General features: G+C 32.6%; 1 protein-coding gene and 1 long non-coding RNA gene across 4 annotated transcripts; one reads left to right on the forward strand and one right to left on the reverse strand.

Moving 5' to 3' along the window:
- Positions 1 to 404: 404 nt before the first annotated feature.
- On the reverse strand, positions 405 to 16,889 carry LOC130903911 (retinoblastoma-binding protein 5 homolog). 3 transcript variants are annotated; one of them, XM_057816294.1, is made up of 10 exons: positions 16,093 to 16,504; positions 16,011 to 16,036; positions 15,516 to 15,917; positions 13,900 to 14,081; positions 11,085 to 11,204; positions 9,115 to 9,308; positions 8,799 to 8,974; positions 7,107 to 7,205; positions 5,296 to 5,431; positions 405 to 1,701 (listed from the first exon to the last, which is right to left on the reverse strand). In XM_057816294.1, the coding sequence occupies exons 1-10, from the start codon at positions 16,109 to 16,111 to the stop codon at positions 1,619 to 1,621; spliced, it is 1,437 nt and encodes a 478-aa protein (XP_057672277.1). In that variant the 5' UTR covers positions 16,112 to 16,504; the 3' UTR covers positions 405 to 1,618. The 3 variants fall into 3 exon arrangements, with proteins under 3 accessions (XP_057672277.1, XP_057672280.1, XP_057672279.1); XM_057816297.1 differs by lacking the exon at positions 405 to 1,701 and adding an exon at positions 16,752 to 16,889 and having other exon boundaries at positions 4,948 to 5,431; positions 16,093 to 16,418; XM_057816296.1 differs by lacking the exon at positions 405 to 1,701 and having other exon boundaries at positions 4,948 to 5,431; positions 16,093 to 16,418; positions 16,480 to 16,577.
- On the forward strand, positions 16,486 to 19,926 carry LOC130903913 (uncharacterized). The gene is made up of 3 exons (XR_009060790.1): positions 16,486 to 16,730; positions 16,818 to 17,005; positions 17,095 to 19,926. It is a non-coding gene; the product is annotated as an uncharacterized LOC130903913 (long non-coding RNA).
- The last annotated feature ends 54 nt before the right edge of the window (positions 19,927 to 19,980 follow it).

Here is a 19,980-nt window from a genome sequence, read left to right on the forward strand (position 1 = left end):
CTTACTTCTTATTATTTGAGGGATGTGGAAGAATGTATACCATGAGAGTAAAGTGACTTTTCCTCCCTTGAATGATTACTTACTTCTTGTTATTTGAGGGAGGTGGAAGAATGTATACTATGGGAGTAAAGTGACTTTTCCTCCCTTGAATGATTACTTACTTCTTGTTATTTGAGGGAGGCTGAAAAATCAGATGTATAACATGGGAGCAAAGTGCCTTTTCCTCACCTGAATGATTACTTACTTCTTCTTCGGGAAGAATAATAGCACTTTCCTCCCTTGTTATACAAATAGCTATTCTATTTTTTTAAAATAACATAATAATCTGAAAATAAGATAATATGTTGCATAAAATTTTGTAAACAAATTAATGTATTTACCTTAATGAATAAAATTAAAACAAGTTTACCTTGAATATTCAATATATTGTGATAATTTTCTACAATTGATACAAATATTTCAGGTACATTTGAAATAGAATAGCCTGCTATTGTTATGTGAACTTTAATTTACTTAACACTCGTTTTCAAAATTAAATGTGTAATTTCGTAAATAGAAATTTAGAAAATAGGAACAAACACCTTCGAAGTCATTCTTCCAAAATACATTTTTGCCTTACACCATATTGTACAGACCAAAATGACGAACTTACAGCTTAGTTAAGTGATTCCCAGACACTGAGGTTTTCAATGTTGTTGATATATCTTGTGTTGGTATGGTACAGGTTGTTCTTCTAGTTCAGTTACCGTGTTGCATGTCTCCCTCACTTATATATTTTTTAATTAGCTACCAAGGTAAAAATGAGGCATTACCTCCAATTTTCACGAGCCTGCATCGATTTGCATGAAAATTTAGAGTTAAGCTTGACTTACCCTTATCTTCAAAATCTACCCTATGTCAATATGTGCTTATTACACTTACACCATATTGTAAAAAGTTTGGAGCGCCATAATTAAAAACCTATGAGTTATACAAAAAAAAGTTTTAAATAAAAAGGATGCCAAAAATAATTATCTATAAAAATGATCTCCACTATTATTGACGTGCGATGCGCGGTTCGCGAGATATTCGATAAAACGTGTTTTTCAAGATAGCGGCTGACCTAACTTAACACCCCTGAACATATTCCAAAAAAAAAATACGTTCTCTAGAACTTTGCAAAAACAAGTACCCGTCGCTTGGCCTATAAATTCAAATAATCCTGTGAAGCCGTACGGAGTCAAATGCTGTATGTATGTCAATCGTGCCCATGAAAGTTTTGTTTCAAAACCTTCTAAATATTATGAACAATGTTTTGGCTTGGTTTCGTAGTATCTGCTGCTCTAGACATTTGTCTAATATGTGTCGATGAATGAAAATTACAATAATAATATCATCTTCTAAGATTGCTCTGATTTCGATAATTTCAACGTTGTATTTGGTTTGTATGATTGAGTAACACAAAAATCATTTTTCGTATTGATATTTCAAGTGCAACCACATAAAACTTGTTTTAAATTTATGAAATTGAAGTAGCTGAATCACTTCTGGTTTTAATGAACTTTAAGATTATTTTATATAGTCGATTTTCAGCTCCAGTCAAATTATTTAGGATTTAATATTTATTAAGAAAAGATTCTTAATATTTTTTCAGTCTTCCTGTTCCTTTCTTACCTCCTCCTAGTTTATCCATAGATTTATTGCTTAATAAAGGGTGCATTTCTGTAAAAGAATGTTTCTCACATTATAGAAGAGGGAGCTCATAAAATAACCTGAATAATGCAGATATTCGATTTTACTGAAGCTTTTCGTAATTCGTATTCATTTATTAAAAAATTATCAATTACTAATATTATTGATGAGAAGAATACAATGTACAATACAATATTGAGTGTTTCAAAATATTGGATTTCGACAATTTATTATCATCTGTTGACAACAAAATGTTTATGAATTTTTTATATTACTTACGAGGATAGCTATTCATATTCATAACAAAGGAAAAAGAAATTTTAATCATTACAAATAGTTTTTTAATTTTTCAAAATATTCTCCATCAAAATCAACTCACTTTTCGAGTTAACTATAAATTATGTATTTTGAATTTAGGCAGTTTTTTAATATGTTCAAATAAAATCAGAGCTGCATGTTGTGTGGTCCATCGATTGAACCTTTCTGCTGATGATTCTGCTCTTATTTGATATTTTCAGAATTTATCCAATATATTCTAGCAACAAAATGATTGTAGAATTGACTCGTCTCAAAAAACCCTCGCAGTTCATTGCTTTGGCTGTACAGATGTTATACACATTAAACATTGCAATACAGAGTCGAAGAAATCGAACCTTCTTTTGAATATTTGCCAAATTATTTGGAATCCAATGCAAATAAAGTTTTTAAAGCCATATTTTCATATATGATCTTGTTACTGATCGAAAATACACGGTTCAACCAAATTGAATCACTTTGGTTGAATTGAGCAAAAATGAAATGAATGTTGTTACAACGGTATCTGGAAAATAAATTGTTCAATACGTATTTTTCGAAAGGTGTCGTCGTGCGTTTAGAAGTTGCATTACTATGTGATCATTTAATAAAAGAATTATCGAAAAAGAAGCAAAGAAAACGCCGTAGTTGGTGTCGTCGTGCGTTTAGAAGTTGCATTACTATGTGATCATTTAATGAAAGAATTATCGAAAAAGAAGCAAAGAAAACGCCGTAGTTGGTGAATGCGTATTGAAAAGACAAGCCTTAGAACTTCAAACCGTGTTGGCAGAAGAAGATCCAGATTCATACCTCAATTTCCATAACAATCTCTATTTTTATAACGCTCCGTTTTATAATTCCATAGATAGGTAGAATTTTTAAGATGTTCCAAGAACAGAGAGAGGTATGCCCTTCCTTCCATTCGAAAACTATGGCTACCGTCTTTCCTCGACACTGCAACACGAACGAATAACTTAAAAGTGAATCGTCCAATTCTTGCATTTACATATTCATTTCTCGTTCAACCTCGTAAACGAGTATGCCAAAGATGAAAATATTCTTTCAACGCCATTGAACAACATTAAATCATTCACTTTTATGTTTACATGGATCAATTTGAGTAGTTGAGCCTTAATGCTCAATCTAACAGTGTCACACTGCAATCTTGTTTAATCAGTTCAAGCACGGCAAGTAACAAAATGTAGTAGAGGTTATAAATTTCCACACAGGAAATGTCATTGAATTGGTATAGCCAAGGTCAAAAATATAAATCGCAGTCCTCGTAATATTTAATTGTTGGTATACAATTGAAAAAAAAATTCGTAGAACAAATTCGATCTATGCTCCAAATTCAATACTGTATAATATATGTAAATGTGTAAAAAGGTTTGCTAACACTGATGTACATGTTAGGTCGGACTTGGATGATTCCCCAACATAATCACCGCATAATTTTGATTTTTTAATTCTTGGGGTGCACGAGGCCCCGGCAGGGCGACGCGACGCAAGCGCCTTCTATTCAGAAGTCATGTCAACAAGGCGTTGATCATGTTGATGCGTTTTGAGGAAAAAGAAAACACCGGATCACTGCTAGTGATAAATGGTTGATGAGGTATGGCTTTTTTGAGGGGATATGACTGACTGACTGACACACTATGATCGACCACTAAAGGTCTTTTCACTCCAATTGATTTACAGCAAATTATAATCGTGCTCTTCAAGCCAGTGGGGTTAACAGAGGTCCAGTTTCAGTTACTTGGGGTCTCAAATTAACATATTTTGAGCAGTATAATAATTAATGCATTTTAAAGAATGCTAGAAAAATAACTTCATTTCGTTATTTAACAAAATTAAGTCTGTAAAAGGAATCTGATTTTTTTTATTAAGTTTTAGCCAAATAACAAATTATGTGCTAATTTTGCCGAGGATTGTATTTGTGAGTATCGTGTTGAGTAATATTATTCCAAATTAAGCTATAATGTTGTTTAACGTATTATTTTTTGTCAATATTTTTTTTAGTATACACAAGAAAGGTCTGAATTCTGATGCATACCGCCATTATCAAGGTACCGAGAATAGTAATTAAATGTATGCCTTACTAAAAAAAGAATATTTCATTTTGCTAGTATTTTCAAAATTTACTCTGGTGCAGAAAATGTTGACATTTTAATTGATTTGACCAAAGTTTATCCAATGTTTTATATCAATTTAAAATAAATTCATACAATTAACTTTGAAATAAGTTGAAAGTAAATCGATTTAGATTTTTTGAAGAAACTGAATTACATCACTGTTAACTACTATAGTCTTCCAATACCAAAAAGTCCATATTTAAACATTCAATTTTCAAAACCATACAATAGGAAGAAATATATTACTGTTAATTCTTTGTATTGGAAAAATTATTCAGTAGACTTGTTCTTAGTCCCCATTTTATTTAATATTCTGTCAATACTTTCTGTCTTGAGCATGGTGCCTTCAATGCTTGATGATGATGATGGTAATGATGATGAATAACATTGGAAGAAATGAACCAAAGAGGAAACATATATCTAAATACTTGCTGAATGCTACACACTAGAGAATTATAAGTCTCAATACATAAGAGTATACTGGATAAAATCGGCGGATGTTCTAAGTTAATAAAGAAACAAGCATAAAGAAACTACTAGTTTCAGTCGGTCCTCGATACAATAGTTCTTTCATATTTCTTTTAATGGTAACCACATCAAGTATATGTTGAATTCCTTAAATCCTTCTGTAGATCTTTCTACTCCTATTAAAAGTGTCGATTTAGGACGTTTACACTGAGAGTGTTGTTGGTAGGTGTAAACAATTATCTCTAACGTGTATTTAGTACAATCCTAAGATGAGATTCGAAATACTTTCCAAAAACTTTCAATAGTACCGATTTGTTCACATCCAACATTACGAAAAATCATAAATGTCATGCAAGAAATTAAAGATAACTATAAGAAAAGAGTAAAAAATTTATTTGGTGGAAAACAAACGGGTACTTTTGATATTGAACAAATTGAATATATTCATATGATTTTATAAAAGCTTCAAATTAAAATAAAACGATCTGCATATTATTCTGGTTACTGCCAAATTATCACAAGGCATACCATCTTAACAAAACAAACACAAAACCATACAATAAATAAAAAAGAAAATGGAAATTAAAGTTTTCATAACATACATAATCATCAATTTATTACACAATCAACTTCAAATATCTAAATTATATACTAACAACATTCTATATACTAAATGTATAATAAAATTAAAATGGCTGCATTCCATAAATATATATTCAACTGTTATTACCTCCGTCAGAGATATTTTCTAGATGTATGTCATACGTTTTATATTTCTTCTTTTTCGCTGGCGGAGGACCGTTACCAGTATTAGAAGGCATTGTTGTATTATCTGTCGGGGTCCAGTTGTCTTCTGGGTCTTCAATCTAATAAAAAAAAGGTCAAGTACTTAAAAAGTTTATCAATCCAGATTGAAAATTATAATACAGTCGAGTCCAGATTATTTGAACTCGGATCGGATTCGGATTCGCACTATTTATATTTTATTTATAAAATTTATTTTCAAAATTGATATTTGTTCCTAAGCATATCAATGCTATGTTAATAATTTACATTTGGGGTTCCAGAGCAAGGATTTCAGTGTCACGATCAAAAGGATTTTGAAAAAGCTCAACGCCATTACATCAAAGTCTGAAAAACAAGTATTGAAATTTATCTATAAAACACTCAAAGTTTCAACAGCAAAATCGATGGGAAATTCACTCTCAGTGATGTAGCTGAATGTTTCATATGTTTTAAACTGTGTAAAACATTTGTTACGTTTTTGCGATTGAGATAGTATGAGATTTTCTGCCTGAATGATTTAATATTGATGTATAAATCAGAGAAAAGCTGATTTTCTCCTTGCAACCTCTAATTTAGTTCGTTCGTATGATTTGTCAAATCGACATAGAATTCTAATTTCCACAACCATTCACTATTTCCTTAATCAGTACAAGGGCGATGCTTCCCATTCAAACAAATTGTTATCTCTGTTCGAAGTTCAAAAAAGCGTTAAAGGACTTTCCTGGAACAAAGCCTGCGTATGACACGGTAAGTCATTTGTCAGTGATATGATGAAGTTAACAACTGATATGACTAATCTTAGTACTTCAGACAAATCCTAACATTTTCCGCACCAACGACTTTTGATGAATTATACAATACAAAACTAATGGTTTTGAGCCACCATCATTTCCTACAACGTTTGACACAAGTGCGACCACTCCTTTATTTTAATCACACATATTTTTGCCTCCATTGGTGGTGAGAGATGTCAAGTTTTTCCATAAAAAGTTCTTTTTATTAATGTCATTTTCAACTCCCTTGTCGTGCCGTGATACTAACAATATCAAGAAGTTCTTCATAGATTTTATCTACTCCACGAATAAAAATTAACACATTAGCAGTATCTGACACATCCGTTGACTCATCCAAGGCTATAGAAAATCATTCAAGATAAATATTTTTGTTAGACAGTTGATATGATATATTTTCTTCAATGTCTTGCACCTTCCGAGTCACGGTGTTTGTTGACAAACTAACACCTTTCAATAAATTGACCTTTTTGGATATATTTCTTCAGCTACTGCAATCAAGCATTCTTTTATCCTTTCTCCATCGGTGAATGGTTTTCCACGTTTTGAGATTCATGGGCCACACGATAGCTGTCGCGAGTTGCGGACTCTCGCTCAGTATTTACTTTGTTAAACAAAGATTGGTGCGATTTCCTATATATTTAGAGTAATTTTGAAGAAATTTCGATCCACAGTGACGTTTAATTTTACATTCTATGAGAACAGCTATGGTTTCATTAAGCACATTAGACTTAATTACAAAATACTGAAAGTTCCATTTATCTCAGAACGCTCCACATTCACTGTCTATTTTTCGCTTCTTTTCCATACTAATAACTCATATATAAAAACAAGTCTAATCAAAATACTCTAATGCTCAGGTGTTACTTTCATTTCACAATAAATAATCAAAGAGAAACGATATAAATAAACATGTTCAGGTCAAAAACTTTACTGTAATTTCAACGGCGATTTTTCAAGTTACCTCTGGTGCTATTGGTAAAAATTGTAAGCAATCTGAACTTTCGTTTTCTTCATCAGAGCTACAAAAAGCTGGTACAGGATCAACAGTTGAAACATCGATCTGAAACAACAAACATATAGATAAATGATATAGATAAATATAGATAAATGTTGTTGGTAGTAAATAGATCTATCTATCATCATTTGGATGATTAAGAAAAAGTATTCATAATGTAGCCACTAAGAAGTTAATCAAAAAATTCAGATAAACCATTAACTGTGCTCTCAAAAAAATAATAATTTCAATTTTAATAATAACTGCCCAAACGTTGATCATTGAGTGTGAGCCTGATACATCCAGTAAGGATTTTCTCTGCTTCAATATTCACAGTTTTGTTTGTTAACCATTCTGTTTAAATGAAACGTCGCTTCATCAAAAAAAAACTTTGTAAGGGTGGTATTTTTCTTGATACAAAACCCCCAAAATAGATTACTTACCATACACCATTGTCGGCGACAACTTCTTGCGTTGTCTTATGCGAATTTTCCTCAATCTCTAGAAGTACATCTAACTTTTTTCATCAGTAAATTAAACATTTCTATCTGATTTTTCAATATTTTTTACATGTCCAGTTTCATGAAACTGTTTTGCAATCTTGCTATATGTTGATTTCGAAACGTGTTGACCGGAGTATTTATTATTAAAAATTTCACAAACCTCCTATTGAATTCTTGTTTTATTACCACAACGCATCATAATTGAAATGTCTTTTCTTTGAGTCTCAGATAAATGACAACAGCCTACTAAATTCATATGAATTGTTTATTTGGTTATTTGACTAATAGTTTAGTATCTTCGAAGATTTATTTCTGATGTTTAGCAGAACAGGTATGGAAATATGTGATAATTTCTAAAGTGTATTTTAATAGACTAGACAATATTATAATATCTTCAAATCCTATAGAGAGAATCAACCGAGAATGTGAAAATGTAGGACTCACTATAAATATTGAAAAAAGCTAGATTCATGGTTATAAGTAAAAACTAAAATATTAATATTAATCATATTGTCACACTGAATGGAAAATAAATAGAATGGATGCAAAAATACAAGTATCTTGATTCAGTCATAAACGCTCAAATGGATCCAGTCGAAGAAATCAAGATCAGAATTGAAATGGCTCGAAAGGCATTTGCCAAGCAATATTGTCCGGTCTATTAAAATATACTTTAGATTTTAAATAACCCCATAAGAAGTAATCGAGAAGAATCAAATCAAGTGATTAAGCCGGCCATTCGATCTTTTAAATAATTTCTAATTGTATGTGTGAATAAATCTAAGAAAAAAGGTCTAAGAAGTAAGAAACATGGCAAATGAATTAGCATTACGTCAAATACAGCAGAAAATTGTAAAAATGAAGCTCAAAAAGTAAAACTTTTCACATAATTTTTGAATTTACTCGGATTTTTGGTATAAAATGATAATAATCTATTAAAATTATTGATCATTTCTACATCATATTAAAACTTTGGTTGCGATATGATACTTTCAACCTTTTCAAAAAAAAACTTTTTTTCGAACTACAAAAGAGGAAATAATAAAAAATGTATAAATATGTATGAATAATTATTATGATGACTTTTATATTTATGTACATCTTCCAAGTCACGTCCATTAATTTGATATTTGAATTCACATATATAATAAGTCACCTCCAAGTCAGTCTCTTCTTTATCATCTCCACCGCTTGCTACTGATTTATCTTCATCTGCTAAGTCAAATTCGCTTTCTCTTTCTTCAAATTCGACATTTTCGTCCAATTCTTTGAAATCTGGAGCAAATGCCGACCAATTTTCTACTTGATTCTGTGCCCAAACACTAACCACACCTGTCAAAAGAGGGCGATTCATTAAGAAAGAAAATTGTAACTGAAACTATGAATGAAACTATGTGAACTGAATGTATATAACAAGCATCTAAGTAAAAATATGTAAGAATTTTTGGAGAAATTTTAAGATTCTTTATTACCCGATGATATACTGGCAATTATTGGTCTCACAGGATGCCAAGCTACATCTAAAAGTAATTCTCCTTTTGTTCCATGAAGAATCTTTACCAAATTTCCAATTGATTTTTCCCATAAATAAAGAGCGTGTTGTCTAGTTGAACCAGCACAAATGTATTCTCCATCTCCCGAAAAACAACATTTCTTCCACATGGTTCTAAAAAAAGCAATTCGTAGTATGAAGGTAAAGAAAAATTGAGAGCAATTTTAAAAATCTTGAATAAAGAAAAATGTAAAAACCTTGAATAACAAAAAATGTAAAAACCATGAATAACAAAAAATGTAAAAACCTTGAATAACAAAAATGTAAAAAGCCTTGATCAACAAAAAATGTGAAATCCTTTAGTAATAGTAAGCAAGAATTTGGGTCAAACTCACAGTATTTAATTTCTGACAATGTTTTCAGCCCAACAGGCTTACAAATTTTAGCAACACTTTGAGAATTGAATGTTACAAACAATGATTCTGTATAATATTTTTTCATCACTTTTTTTCTATATACGATTTTTATTCGTGTGGTGAATTAATAGACTCTTACGTTTTTCATTTATTTAAATAACTTACACTACACTTAACTAATTTATATGATTCATTTATCACTATCACTTGATTAACTTGACACGTTGGGCTCCAATCAAAATTGATAAACTTTCCCCTAGGCCCAAACATTTTTTTGCATTGGGGGGTGGATCCAAGGAAAAATAAGGTAAAAATTTAGCGCTAAAACTTCATCCAGAGCCCAGAGAGATTCTATGAACCGCACACAAAAAAACATCATTTTTCCACTTTTTATTCAAAATAAATCTTGTCATTATATTTTTTGAAAGGTACACCCTACTGCAAAATGGAAAAACAAAATTTTGTTTGCTTTCTTATCCTTTGAACAATGATTTATACTTTTATGTGAAGTGTACAAAAATGTACGATATATTTTGAAAAATATTATATAAGATCAAGGTAATGTAAAAGTAGCATAAATCAAAAATGATAATCAAATATTATTTGAATTATGTTGAAGGAAACAAAAAAACAAGAAAAGTAGGGTTTTGTTTTACAATGGAGTTGAAGATCACAACAAAAAATCAAATGGACCAATTGTAGGGTATTTCAAGGACCCATAACACTCTAATCAAACTGTGAAAAATATTTAATTAAGGTCCCTTGTGCTGTGGAGTAGGTTTGGAATAAAATACATCCTGCGGTCCATAGTATCGCTCTGGGCTGTGGAGAGTTCAGTTGCATGCCTATGAACCACTCCGGGGCTCAATGTGTTAAATAATTTATTCTTCTAATAAATTCTTCGATTACTTTCTACTTCAGTCTGTTCACTACTACTATCTATTATAAAGTAAACTAAACTTCTTTACACAAACTCCTTATATATCCCAAAATAATTATCAAAACTTATAGAAAATAAAGAAGCAAAACAAAAATGAATAAATAGACCTTCCAAGAAATTATTCAAAAGAAACAATGTAAATAAACCACCTGCTATACCGAATTTTAAAATTCCACTACACTTAGGCAAGACCAGCTCCAGGGCGGAAACGCGTTCCGAACAATACTAAATCGCATTACCAGAAATCATATGGTTGTGTCACATTAGTATTGACATTCGAACATGTATTGTCTATTTAGGTCGAGTGAGAAGCGTGTTACACTTCATACAAGACAAGATTGAATTTTTTTTAACCAATAAACAAAATACTTTGCAGATTCAAACCTCTTAAATGTAAAGTAAACACAGTGCAAAGTATATCACTTTCAAGAGAAATCTGCTTTAGAATTTAAGAAACATATGCAAATAATTACTGTTCTGTTTGAAAGAATTTTGCTGGATTAGTATAAAAAAATTAATTTTTGAGCACCACCATTCATAAATAAAAACTTATATACTTTTAGTTCATTTTAAAAAAAGAAAATTCTAACTTACTTATTCACTAAGTCTTGTAATTTTTGAATCGGTTCTGGTTCACCATCTTTGCCATATGTTAAAATTTCTTTACTGTCATACACTCTTATCACTCTATCTGCTGTGTTTACTAGAAAACAGCTGTAAAACAAAAAAATTAAGAAGATAATTCAAATATTGTCATAAGCACAATATAAGTTCACTGTCTTTGATCTGTCTTAAAGGACCAGACAGTGTAATTGTGAGTAGAGAGTAGTAAATAGTGTATCAAGTATGAATAAACCCTTAACTGCCATACTTCTAGCGCCAACCATAGCTTTCATACTGGGACGTTTGTGACCCCAGCCACATAATCGTCTATTCTGCGTAAACTAAGCTGTTTTTTATCGTAAAAAAATTACATTTGTACATCAACTCCTCTTTTTTACGACAATATATGTGCCATGCAATTTTAGTCATTTAGCAAACATCACATTTTTTTATTACAAACTTCATTTAGTACTGAAAATTAATAAAAAATAAATCAAGGAATGAAGAAAAATAGTCAAGTTAATTTAAAAACATATTCTATTCAAACTTATTCGATAAAAATTATAAATATTACATTCCAGGATATGCAGAACATAAAATGGTCTTCGTCATAGGGATGTTCACAACCTGCGCAACCTTCGTTGGGTTTTTTTGTCACTTTTGCGTGAGCAGTTGACACATCTCACTCTTTTCAATGATTTTACCCGTTCATAGGCTTTCTTTATGAACATCTAGGCCCAGAATTCCAGCAACACCAATGTTCAAGTCACGGCGCAAAGTGACCGACTCGTAGCGTTTGAGCAGATACGGCTTGACCAGGTGCAGTGAAATATGTTCAAGGCACGCTATCGAAGAACACTTCTCGTTGCAGTTGACGGCTTTAAAATTACACGCCAACAGAATCCGAGAATTTACCATAGCCTGGTCAAACATGCCGTAAAAGATCGACAACGACATAGTTGTTCAAAAGTATCAGTGCCTCCTTTTGTTATGTTGTAGTGACGAATTATATTAGGCTTCTTATCAGTTATCTCTGTCATGTGCGTGTATGGAGAAAGTAGAAGCACGATTTGTTTTTTTGGCGTGTAATTGACCAGTGACAGATCATTTGTAAGGCAAAACTTTTAGTTTGGTGGTGACTTGGAGGCAACTGGGATCTCTCTCTTATTCTTCCCATAATTGTCATGTTGTAAGGTATAGGCAGCGTGTGCTGTAGTAGTGGTACCGACATAAACCAATTGTCACATGTGAGTGAATGGGAGTAAAAACAACAAAGAAAAAATATTCCTTCAATATACTCCATATATCTGAAATAAATTATATTAATATAAAAAAACTGCTAAATGTATGTCACAAAACGTAGATGAAATAATAATAAATATTTACCAAGTATGACGTTTCTGTATCGTTTAGCGTAACGATTTTCAATCCATATTTATCGGGTTTATCTTTCGTATACATTTGGAATAAACATCTGCCTCGAAAACTCAATAATTGTTCCTCAACGGGTCATTTGCTGCAAGGTGTATCATTACCTCAAGAAAACTCTGTAGAGCATAATACCGTTTTTTTTAACCAGTTTGTTTTCATCGACATCTGATGAAGTCCTTGGCAATATAAAACGCCAATAAACACTATGATCTCAACAGCATCAGTCACATGATGGTAACTTTCAGTTTTATTGGCAGGCAAATTTCTTCGATATTTGTGGATTGAACAATGATATTTATCATCACTTTGTTGAAAAGTATTTCCCAAAACTGTTCAATAATGTCTAGTGCTTCAACACCACCAGTTGGAATTTTCAAACTGCTCTCCATTTTGCCCTCTCATTAACTCTAGCTTTTTCTCATCCTACTTCAATTTCGTTTATTTTTCTTTTCTCTTTCTGTCCCGTCTGTATTCCCCTTCGCCTTCTACGCCCCCCTCTTTATTCCCTCTCGCTCGCTGCTCGCTCTTTCTTTCAGACGCTCGTATCCCCCTGCTACCTGCACCGCCCTATTCTATAATCTTTTCTTTTCTACTATGCATATTATATACCTATAGTACTAGCCCGACCGACGCTCAGGAGCTCTTGATCATCTTCGTCTTCTATATCAGCCGGAGCCTTTGAATAATCAGGGCTATGCCCAGAAACTTCATCGCTTTCATTTTATTCGCTTTCTTGAGCCTCTTGGTCCTCGGGAGAAATTTCTCACGTCTCGTCGAGCAGCTCTTGCTGAATTGTTCGACTCCAAAGATTGTAGGCTATCTTACTTGACACAAAATACTATTAGTTCATGAAGAAAAAAACTTTCACACTATCAAAATATAGTGTACTCACCTCTATTGATGATTGAAGCACAATGTTGATGACCCCCACTCTAATTCACTCGAGATAGACTGACGCACTTGACCTATCAGTAAGTATATTAGGCGGAAAAGCAACTGTCTATCACTAGATGGTTTCCAAACATTCAGGGAGGGGGGGATTTGAAAAGTATAAGGTCCAGTTACGAATGATCTCAGTGTGGCAGCTAATGGTTACAAAGGCGCGAGAATTTAAAAACTTGTAAGCTCGGATAGATTACAAACTAGCCGCAAGGTGATATGATGCACATTTAAAAATGTTACTGGATTTTATATGAAATATAAAAATAAGAGGTCTGTTCACATAAGATTTGATATGGGTTTAATTACTTGCTAGAGAAGATTGTTATTATTATATTATTGAAAGGTGTAGATATACTCTGGGAGATATATACATTGTAATAGTCATAAATTTGTGTAGGTGTAACTATATGAAAAAATAAATGAATATACTTACTCTCCCCTTCTGGCAAATTCAATACTTCTTACAGCAGGAGCACTAGACGATCCTAGCATTATTCTAAAACTAGCTTTCACTTCTAATGTATTGGAATTTAATACCAAAATTTTACCCTTGGCATTTCCAGTGTAAACATATTCTCCTCTTCTGTCAAATGAACCAACTATGTTCAGATCTCCCTAAACAAAAAAATCATTTTAGTATTTAAATTAATATAGTTTGTGAATACTGTTTCCATATGGGCAGTACATAGTCTTAAAAAGCTAGCAGTGGAAAGTGAGTAAAATTAAAAAACTTTTACAAGAGAATTTTTTGCTATTTTTCCACATCTGATTCCTAATAAATAACATTGAAGCTAACTTTATAGTAACAAAATAAATATTTAATAAAAACAATGAATCAACTCGTTCTAGGTCAAAAAATGCGTTACAGATTGATTATAAAAATTAATTTTGACATTTCAACCAATTCCTCAGAAACAATATCAACAACAAGAATTTTACGTATACAGTATCAAATCACATTATACCAGAAAATTTGTTACTGATTAATTGTGAAAAGCAACAAAAAAAATGTTTTTGGCAAATAATTAGCCACAAAGTCTCCAATAAAGTTCATTCCACTTCTTCTGACTTCTCACTATACAAGTGCTTCTGAATCTTAAACATAATTGAATATGAAGAAACAACAATGACTAAATTGTGAGTTGTTATTTCCTATTAGCATAATGTTCTTGTGTCAGTGTGTGTTTAGTATGAATATGACCAACAGTTTCAGAAATTCAAACATAGTTGGCATAATATGTTCTATGAAACTAGTTCAACCAACCGGATAGTCTGTTATGCCCATGGTGTGAGTAATTGATTGTTAAGAGAGGCAATATGTCCATCTATGTGTGCCTTTGCTTGTCTCATGTCATATCCGCCTTGCAAGCAGACCATCGAAAGATGCAATAGCAATACTTTTGGCTATACCAAGAATGGGTTCTGGTTTCATTAGTGGATTTGCCAAGTCAGGCAAGTGAATCTGTTTTATCGTTGCTATTGTTGCCCAAGTAACTGATCACCCAAACTAGCTGCAACCATCTCTCAACAGTTTTGGTAAGACTTTCTTGCATTGCAACCTAGGGCACACCCTTAAGGCTATTGAAACAGTGTAATTGTGAGTGTTAATGTAGTAGTAGTGGAAATACTCTGTTTAGTAAGGTTCACCTTATCTCAGTGGGACTGGAGAAATGTCTTGAGTCAGTAAGCTTTGTTTAAATGAAATTTGTTCTAAAAAACAGTTGGAGCAGTAGAAATCTTTTATATACAAATAAGTAGGTATCTAAATTATACTTGGAAGCTCATCTTTCAACTCTTAAGGTTAACCAGCATTTAAATAAGACAGTAAATATACTATTTTTAATAAGAACCCAGCAGTGAATGTAGATTGATGATTCATGAACCAATTCTTTAAAAATATTTCTAATTGGATGTTTAATGTTCAATATATATTCAAAATTAATAATAAAAAAGTTTTTCATATGATTAGAACTCCATTAGGTAAACACACCTTATAACCATAAATAACTGTACAAAAAGATATTTATTACAAATAAGTTCTGTACTTACATCTTCATCAATTGGCAAAACTTTATGTTCCCCATTGATATCAACTAGAATTGCTGGATGTTTCATAGGACATACTAATAGCTTTTCTAAACTTCTTGGTTGAAACTGAACTTTTAAAATAGGACAAGGAAACCTGTATTTTTGTTCACAATCTCCAGATAATATATCCCATATGCAAACTGTATTATCAGTGGAAGCAGAAGCAATTTTGTATCCATCTCTTGACCAGCTTATACTGCAAACAGGATGAACATGTGCGGAGATTATTTTTGCTATTCCTCGAGTAAGAAAGTCCCATATTACTATACGTCCATCATTGCATCCAACAGCCAGAAGAGTACCTCGTTTATTAAACTGACATGTAACAGCAATTGAGAGGGAATCTAAAGTACCATCAAATTCCTAAAAATAATTGAATTAATTAATAATAATACTTCAAACTAAATCTACTAAAAACTAAAGTGGAATTGTGTACTAAGTATAAAATGTACTTACTTCTGGATAGTTTTGTCCAAATGATTCTGAAAAAATCAATAAAAATGAATAAACCTTATTGAAATATTGAATGAATACATACCTAATAGTTCTAAATTCATATTTTTTCGTTCTTATAGTTAAAAAACTTGAACTGATTCAAAAATAAATCAATTATACATAATTTATTCAAAGCAAAACACCGGATAATTAAATTTGCTGTTGATATTTTTTTCTTCTTCTTATTACAGCATACTTTGTAATGAAGAGGTAACTGCGAGTGATGTCAAGAATTTATTTCTACAAGCGATACATATTCAGCTACATCTTTAGATGCAAATTATGGCAAAGAGAAAAATATAAAGGTTCCATGGGGTTTATTGAGCCATATCCTTATAATTATACTGTAACTTTGGATCAGCAAAATATCTAAAATGATTTAAAAGGATAAAAAAAGGATTTACGTCAAAACGGTCTAGCGTAATCATACACGATTGAATCTGAATCACTGACAGCGAGCCTAACCTAACCTAAAATTAATAATCACAGCATAGGAATATACTTATACTATACAGCTTATACTTATACTGTGTGTGTGTTTAATTTCATTACATACAAAAATTATTATTTGTGATTTAAAAACGTGCTGCTATAAAGTATGGTCGCTTAATATCATTATTGTATTATATGTGGTCCCGGTAATGCTAACATTGAAAATGAGAGGGACGTGTCTTATCATATGTAAGTTTATCATAAATTTACTTTTCATGCCACAGAAGAATTGTTTATGTACCCCTAAAAAATTGTAATTTATTCTTTTTACTACAGTTTTCCAAAGTATAATGTAGATGAGTGATTAAAATTGTTCAACCTGCACTCTGAAAGCATCAATTTTAAAGTGGGACTGCGCAACTCTACAGTAAGCATTTTGTTCCTGAAGATTTTGTACATGTTGACAATTATAGCAAACGTCGGCTTAAAAAAACTGCCATTCCTACAGTGTTGTATGTTGACAAGTAAGTGAGATTCCTGAAACCAGTGCCCCTCAACCTTTTTTTGTCATGCTCCACCCAAGCCCTTCTGAAATTCTTATGCTCTCTTATAGGTGCATTCCTTTAAGCATTCACGACAAAGACAAGACTACGGTCCTTCTTGTTACATTTAGTCCAGAGAGTTAGAATCATAAACCCAAGTGTAATTGATAAATTTTAAGGAATTACATAACAGCAAAAATAAAGGGAAATCCTTAAGAGGTTGGTGTGGTAGCCGAAGACGAGTTATCGTCAAGGGGTACCCTACATGGGGCTAATGCAGTCGATCCCAAGGGCTTAGAAAAACGAAAGGGTCTAAAAGGATTCGATCCCTAGAGGAAGATGAGACGAAGATAAAAAAGCCTAAGCCCTCGACTATCTTTGAGTCGTCACAGGAGTTTCAGGTTGCCATCATAGATTGATCAGATCTGGATGGTAGGCTGTCATCCGACAGGTGGCTCGAGGTTGAGAGGAGGGTCCTGATGGCAATTGCTGATCTTGAAGGAGATGACAGACGACAAAGAAATATCCTTCGAAGGGCGCGGGGTGGCTGAGGGACGTCAAGGTGGTCGGGTGCTCCAACAAGTCTCTTGATTTTCTAAAAGGAGTAGTCGGTGGCTGCGAGGACCTGTGGCCGGGCTCCAAGCTGGAGGTTATCCTGAAATCGTTGCTGCCATTGAGGAAGATTGTCGTCTCGGTGTGGGTTCCGCCGCTAAATCTGGAGTATCGGAAAACACTGGCGGTCGTACAAAGAATGAATAAGGGAGTGAATACAAAGGAGTGGAAGATTTTATCCTCCACCCAAAGTAAAAATGGAAAAGGCAAGGACATCGTCATGTCAGTCGATGAGGCATCCCTCTGCACCATTGCGAGGCGGCCTCGGGGAATTTGATGCAGTATCTGAGAAAGAAGGATGTAGCCCTGATCCAAGAACCATGGCTCTATAGACACAAAATTCGAGGATTGGGGACAAAGGAATACGAAATATTTCGTTCACAAACTGAAGATAGGAAAGAGTGTGTATAGTAGCAAAGAAATCACTATGTTTCATTCTACTTTCACAGTATAGCAACAATGACCTGACCGTAGTGGCATGCGAGAAAAAGGGCAAAAACCTACTGCTTCTAGCCTCAGCGTGCATGCCCTATGAAGAGAAAGAACCACCAACAGGAGCTATCAGAGACATGGTCCAAAGAGAGAGCTCAGAGAAAGCACATGGTGACAGGATGTGATGCCAATGGACACCCCCAGTGGGAAAGCAAGGATATAAACTTTGGCCGCTAACTCGTAGGGTTTAGCGATGAGAATTGGAGGGTAACTCCCGAATACGCGTTTTTGGACCATGGGAGAATATCGTTCGAAATCAACGCGAACCAGTGGCAGGGAAACCCTCAGGAATCCTCGGAAAATCAACTGGATGGGATTCGTAGAAATCGTGGAGAAGAAACTCGGGGAGACGAGACCCAAATGGGACTCGAGACCCGTACAGCCCTCGATTGAGAAGCTCGAAGAAACAGTCAGTACACTGAGTGATATATTATTAAAAGCCTTCAGGAAATCTTGTAGGACATATTTTCATATATATGGGGGAAATATTTTCTGAAAAGTATTTGTTATCGTTTCTTCTGAAGAAAATAATGATTGCCTTGTTTATTACTAGTTTGCACAAATTCAACGGGCTCAAGGTTAACCTTACCAGTTCTGTCTGCGGGTGTTGAGGGCGCACAAGGATACAGTCGACCATCGAAAGCATTTGGCGTTAGAACAGAGCGATAGTGCTAGCGCGTTGTACGCTTGACAAACATAAAACAATTTAAGTTTTTATATTTAGTTGTTATTTAGTATAAAATACTTAACTGTATTAATTTAATAAGCAAGCTATTGCAATCAAAAGATTACGATTTAATATCTGCACTTGAAATTTTACAAAATTGCAAAAAATTCTTTAGGGATCTAATCGTAAGATTCCTTTAATGAAACTATTGTTGATGCAAAAGAACTAGCTGATAAAATTGACGTTGATTCTAATTTTAAATCAACAATACCACGACACCGAGTAAGAAGAAAGAAAACCAACTTTTTATATGAAGTGCGAGATAAACTGATCAAAGATCCCAAAAAAAATATAAGTTAGACTTTTTTTATTTTACAATTGATCAAGTACTGAATGCACTGGATACTAGATTTGAATAACTTAAGCAAGCAACATAGTAATTATTATCAATTTTTGTATTATACGACTTAAAAAACATGTCTAAAGAAACTATTGAAACACTGCAAGGATTTGCAAATAATTTTAACTGATGGCGATTCTGTTGACATTAATGGAATAGAATTAGTGGAGGAAATTTCTGCAGTTTTTGCGCTTTTGGGAAAAAATCAAGCATAAAAGAAATAATGAAATTAATAACAACTTTAAATTTTGCTCCAAACATTAGTGCCGCCTTAAGAATTTGTTTACTCTACTAGTAAATGTAGCAAGTGGAGATAGAAGTTTCTCTAAATTAAAATTAATAAAGAACTTCTTACGATCTACTTCCATACAAAATATTTTTAAAGATTTAGCCATTTTGGCTATTGAGCATGAAATTACTGACCTAATTAACACAAAAGAGATAATAAAAGGTTACAGAACTTAAAGTGAGAAAAAAATTATTTTTATGATTTTGGTGAGTTTCTTTAGACATGTTAATTTTGTTCCCTTTTAATCATATAATTTTTGTTATTTGATTATGCGGTAATGTAGAATTTACTTGTTTAGGAGTATTGGAAAGATATTTTTTCATATGTTCTGTTTTGTATTGTTAATTTTGTGTTGTGGTATCTATCTTAACAAAGAAATTTTGTATTTTTTATAATCTAAAATCATTTTTATTATTATCAAATAAAGGCAAGTAAAGTAAAAATATTATATTTTTTTTTCATAGGTTCTAGTAAAATTCTGTAAAATAATTATTGTA

This window comes from Diorhabda carinulata, chromosome 2 (assembly GCF_026250575.1).
Source record: "Diorhabda carinulata isolate Delta chromosome 2, icDioCari1.1, whole genome shotgun sequence".
In the NCBI taxonomy this organism is placed as follows: Eukaryota; Metazoa; Arthropoda; class Insecta; order Coleoptera; family Chrysomelidae; genus Diorhabda; species Diorhabda carinulata.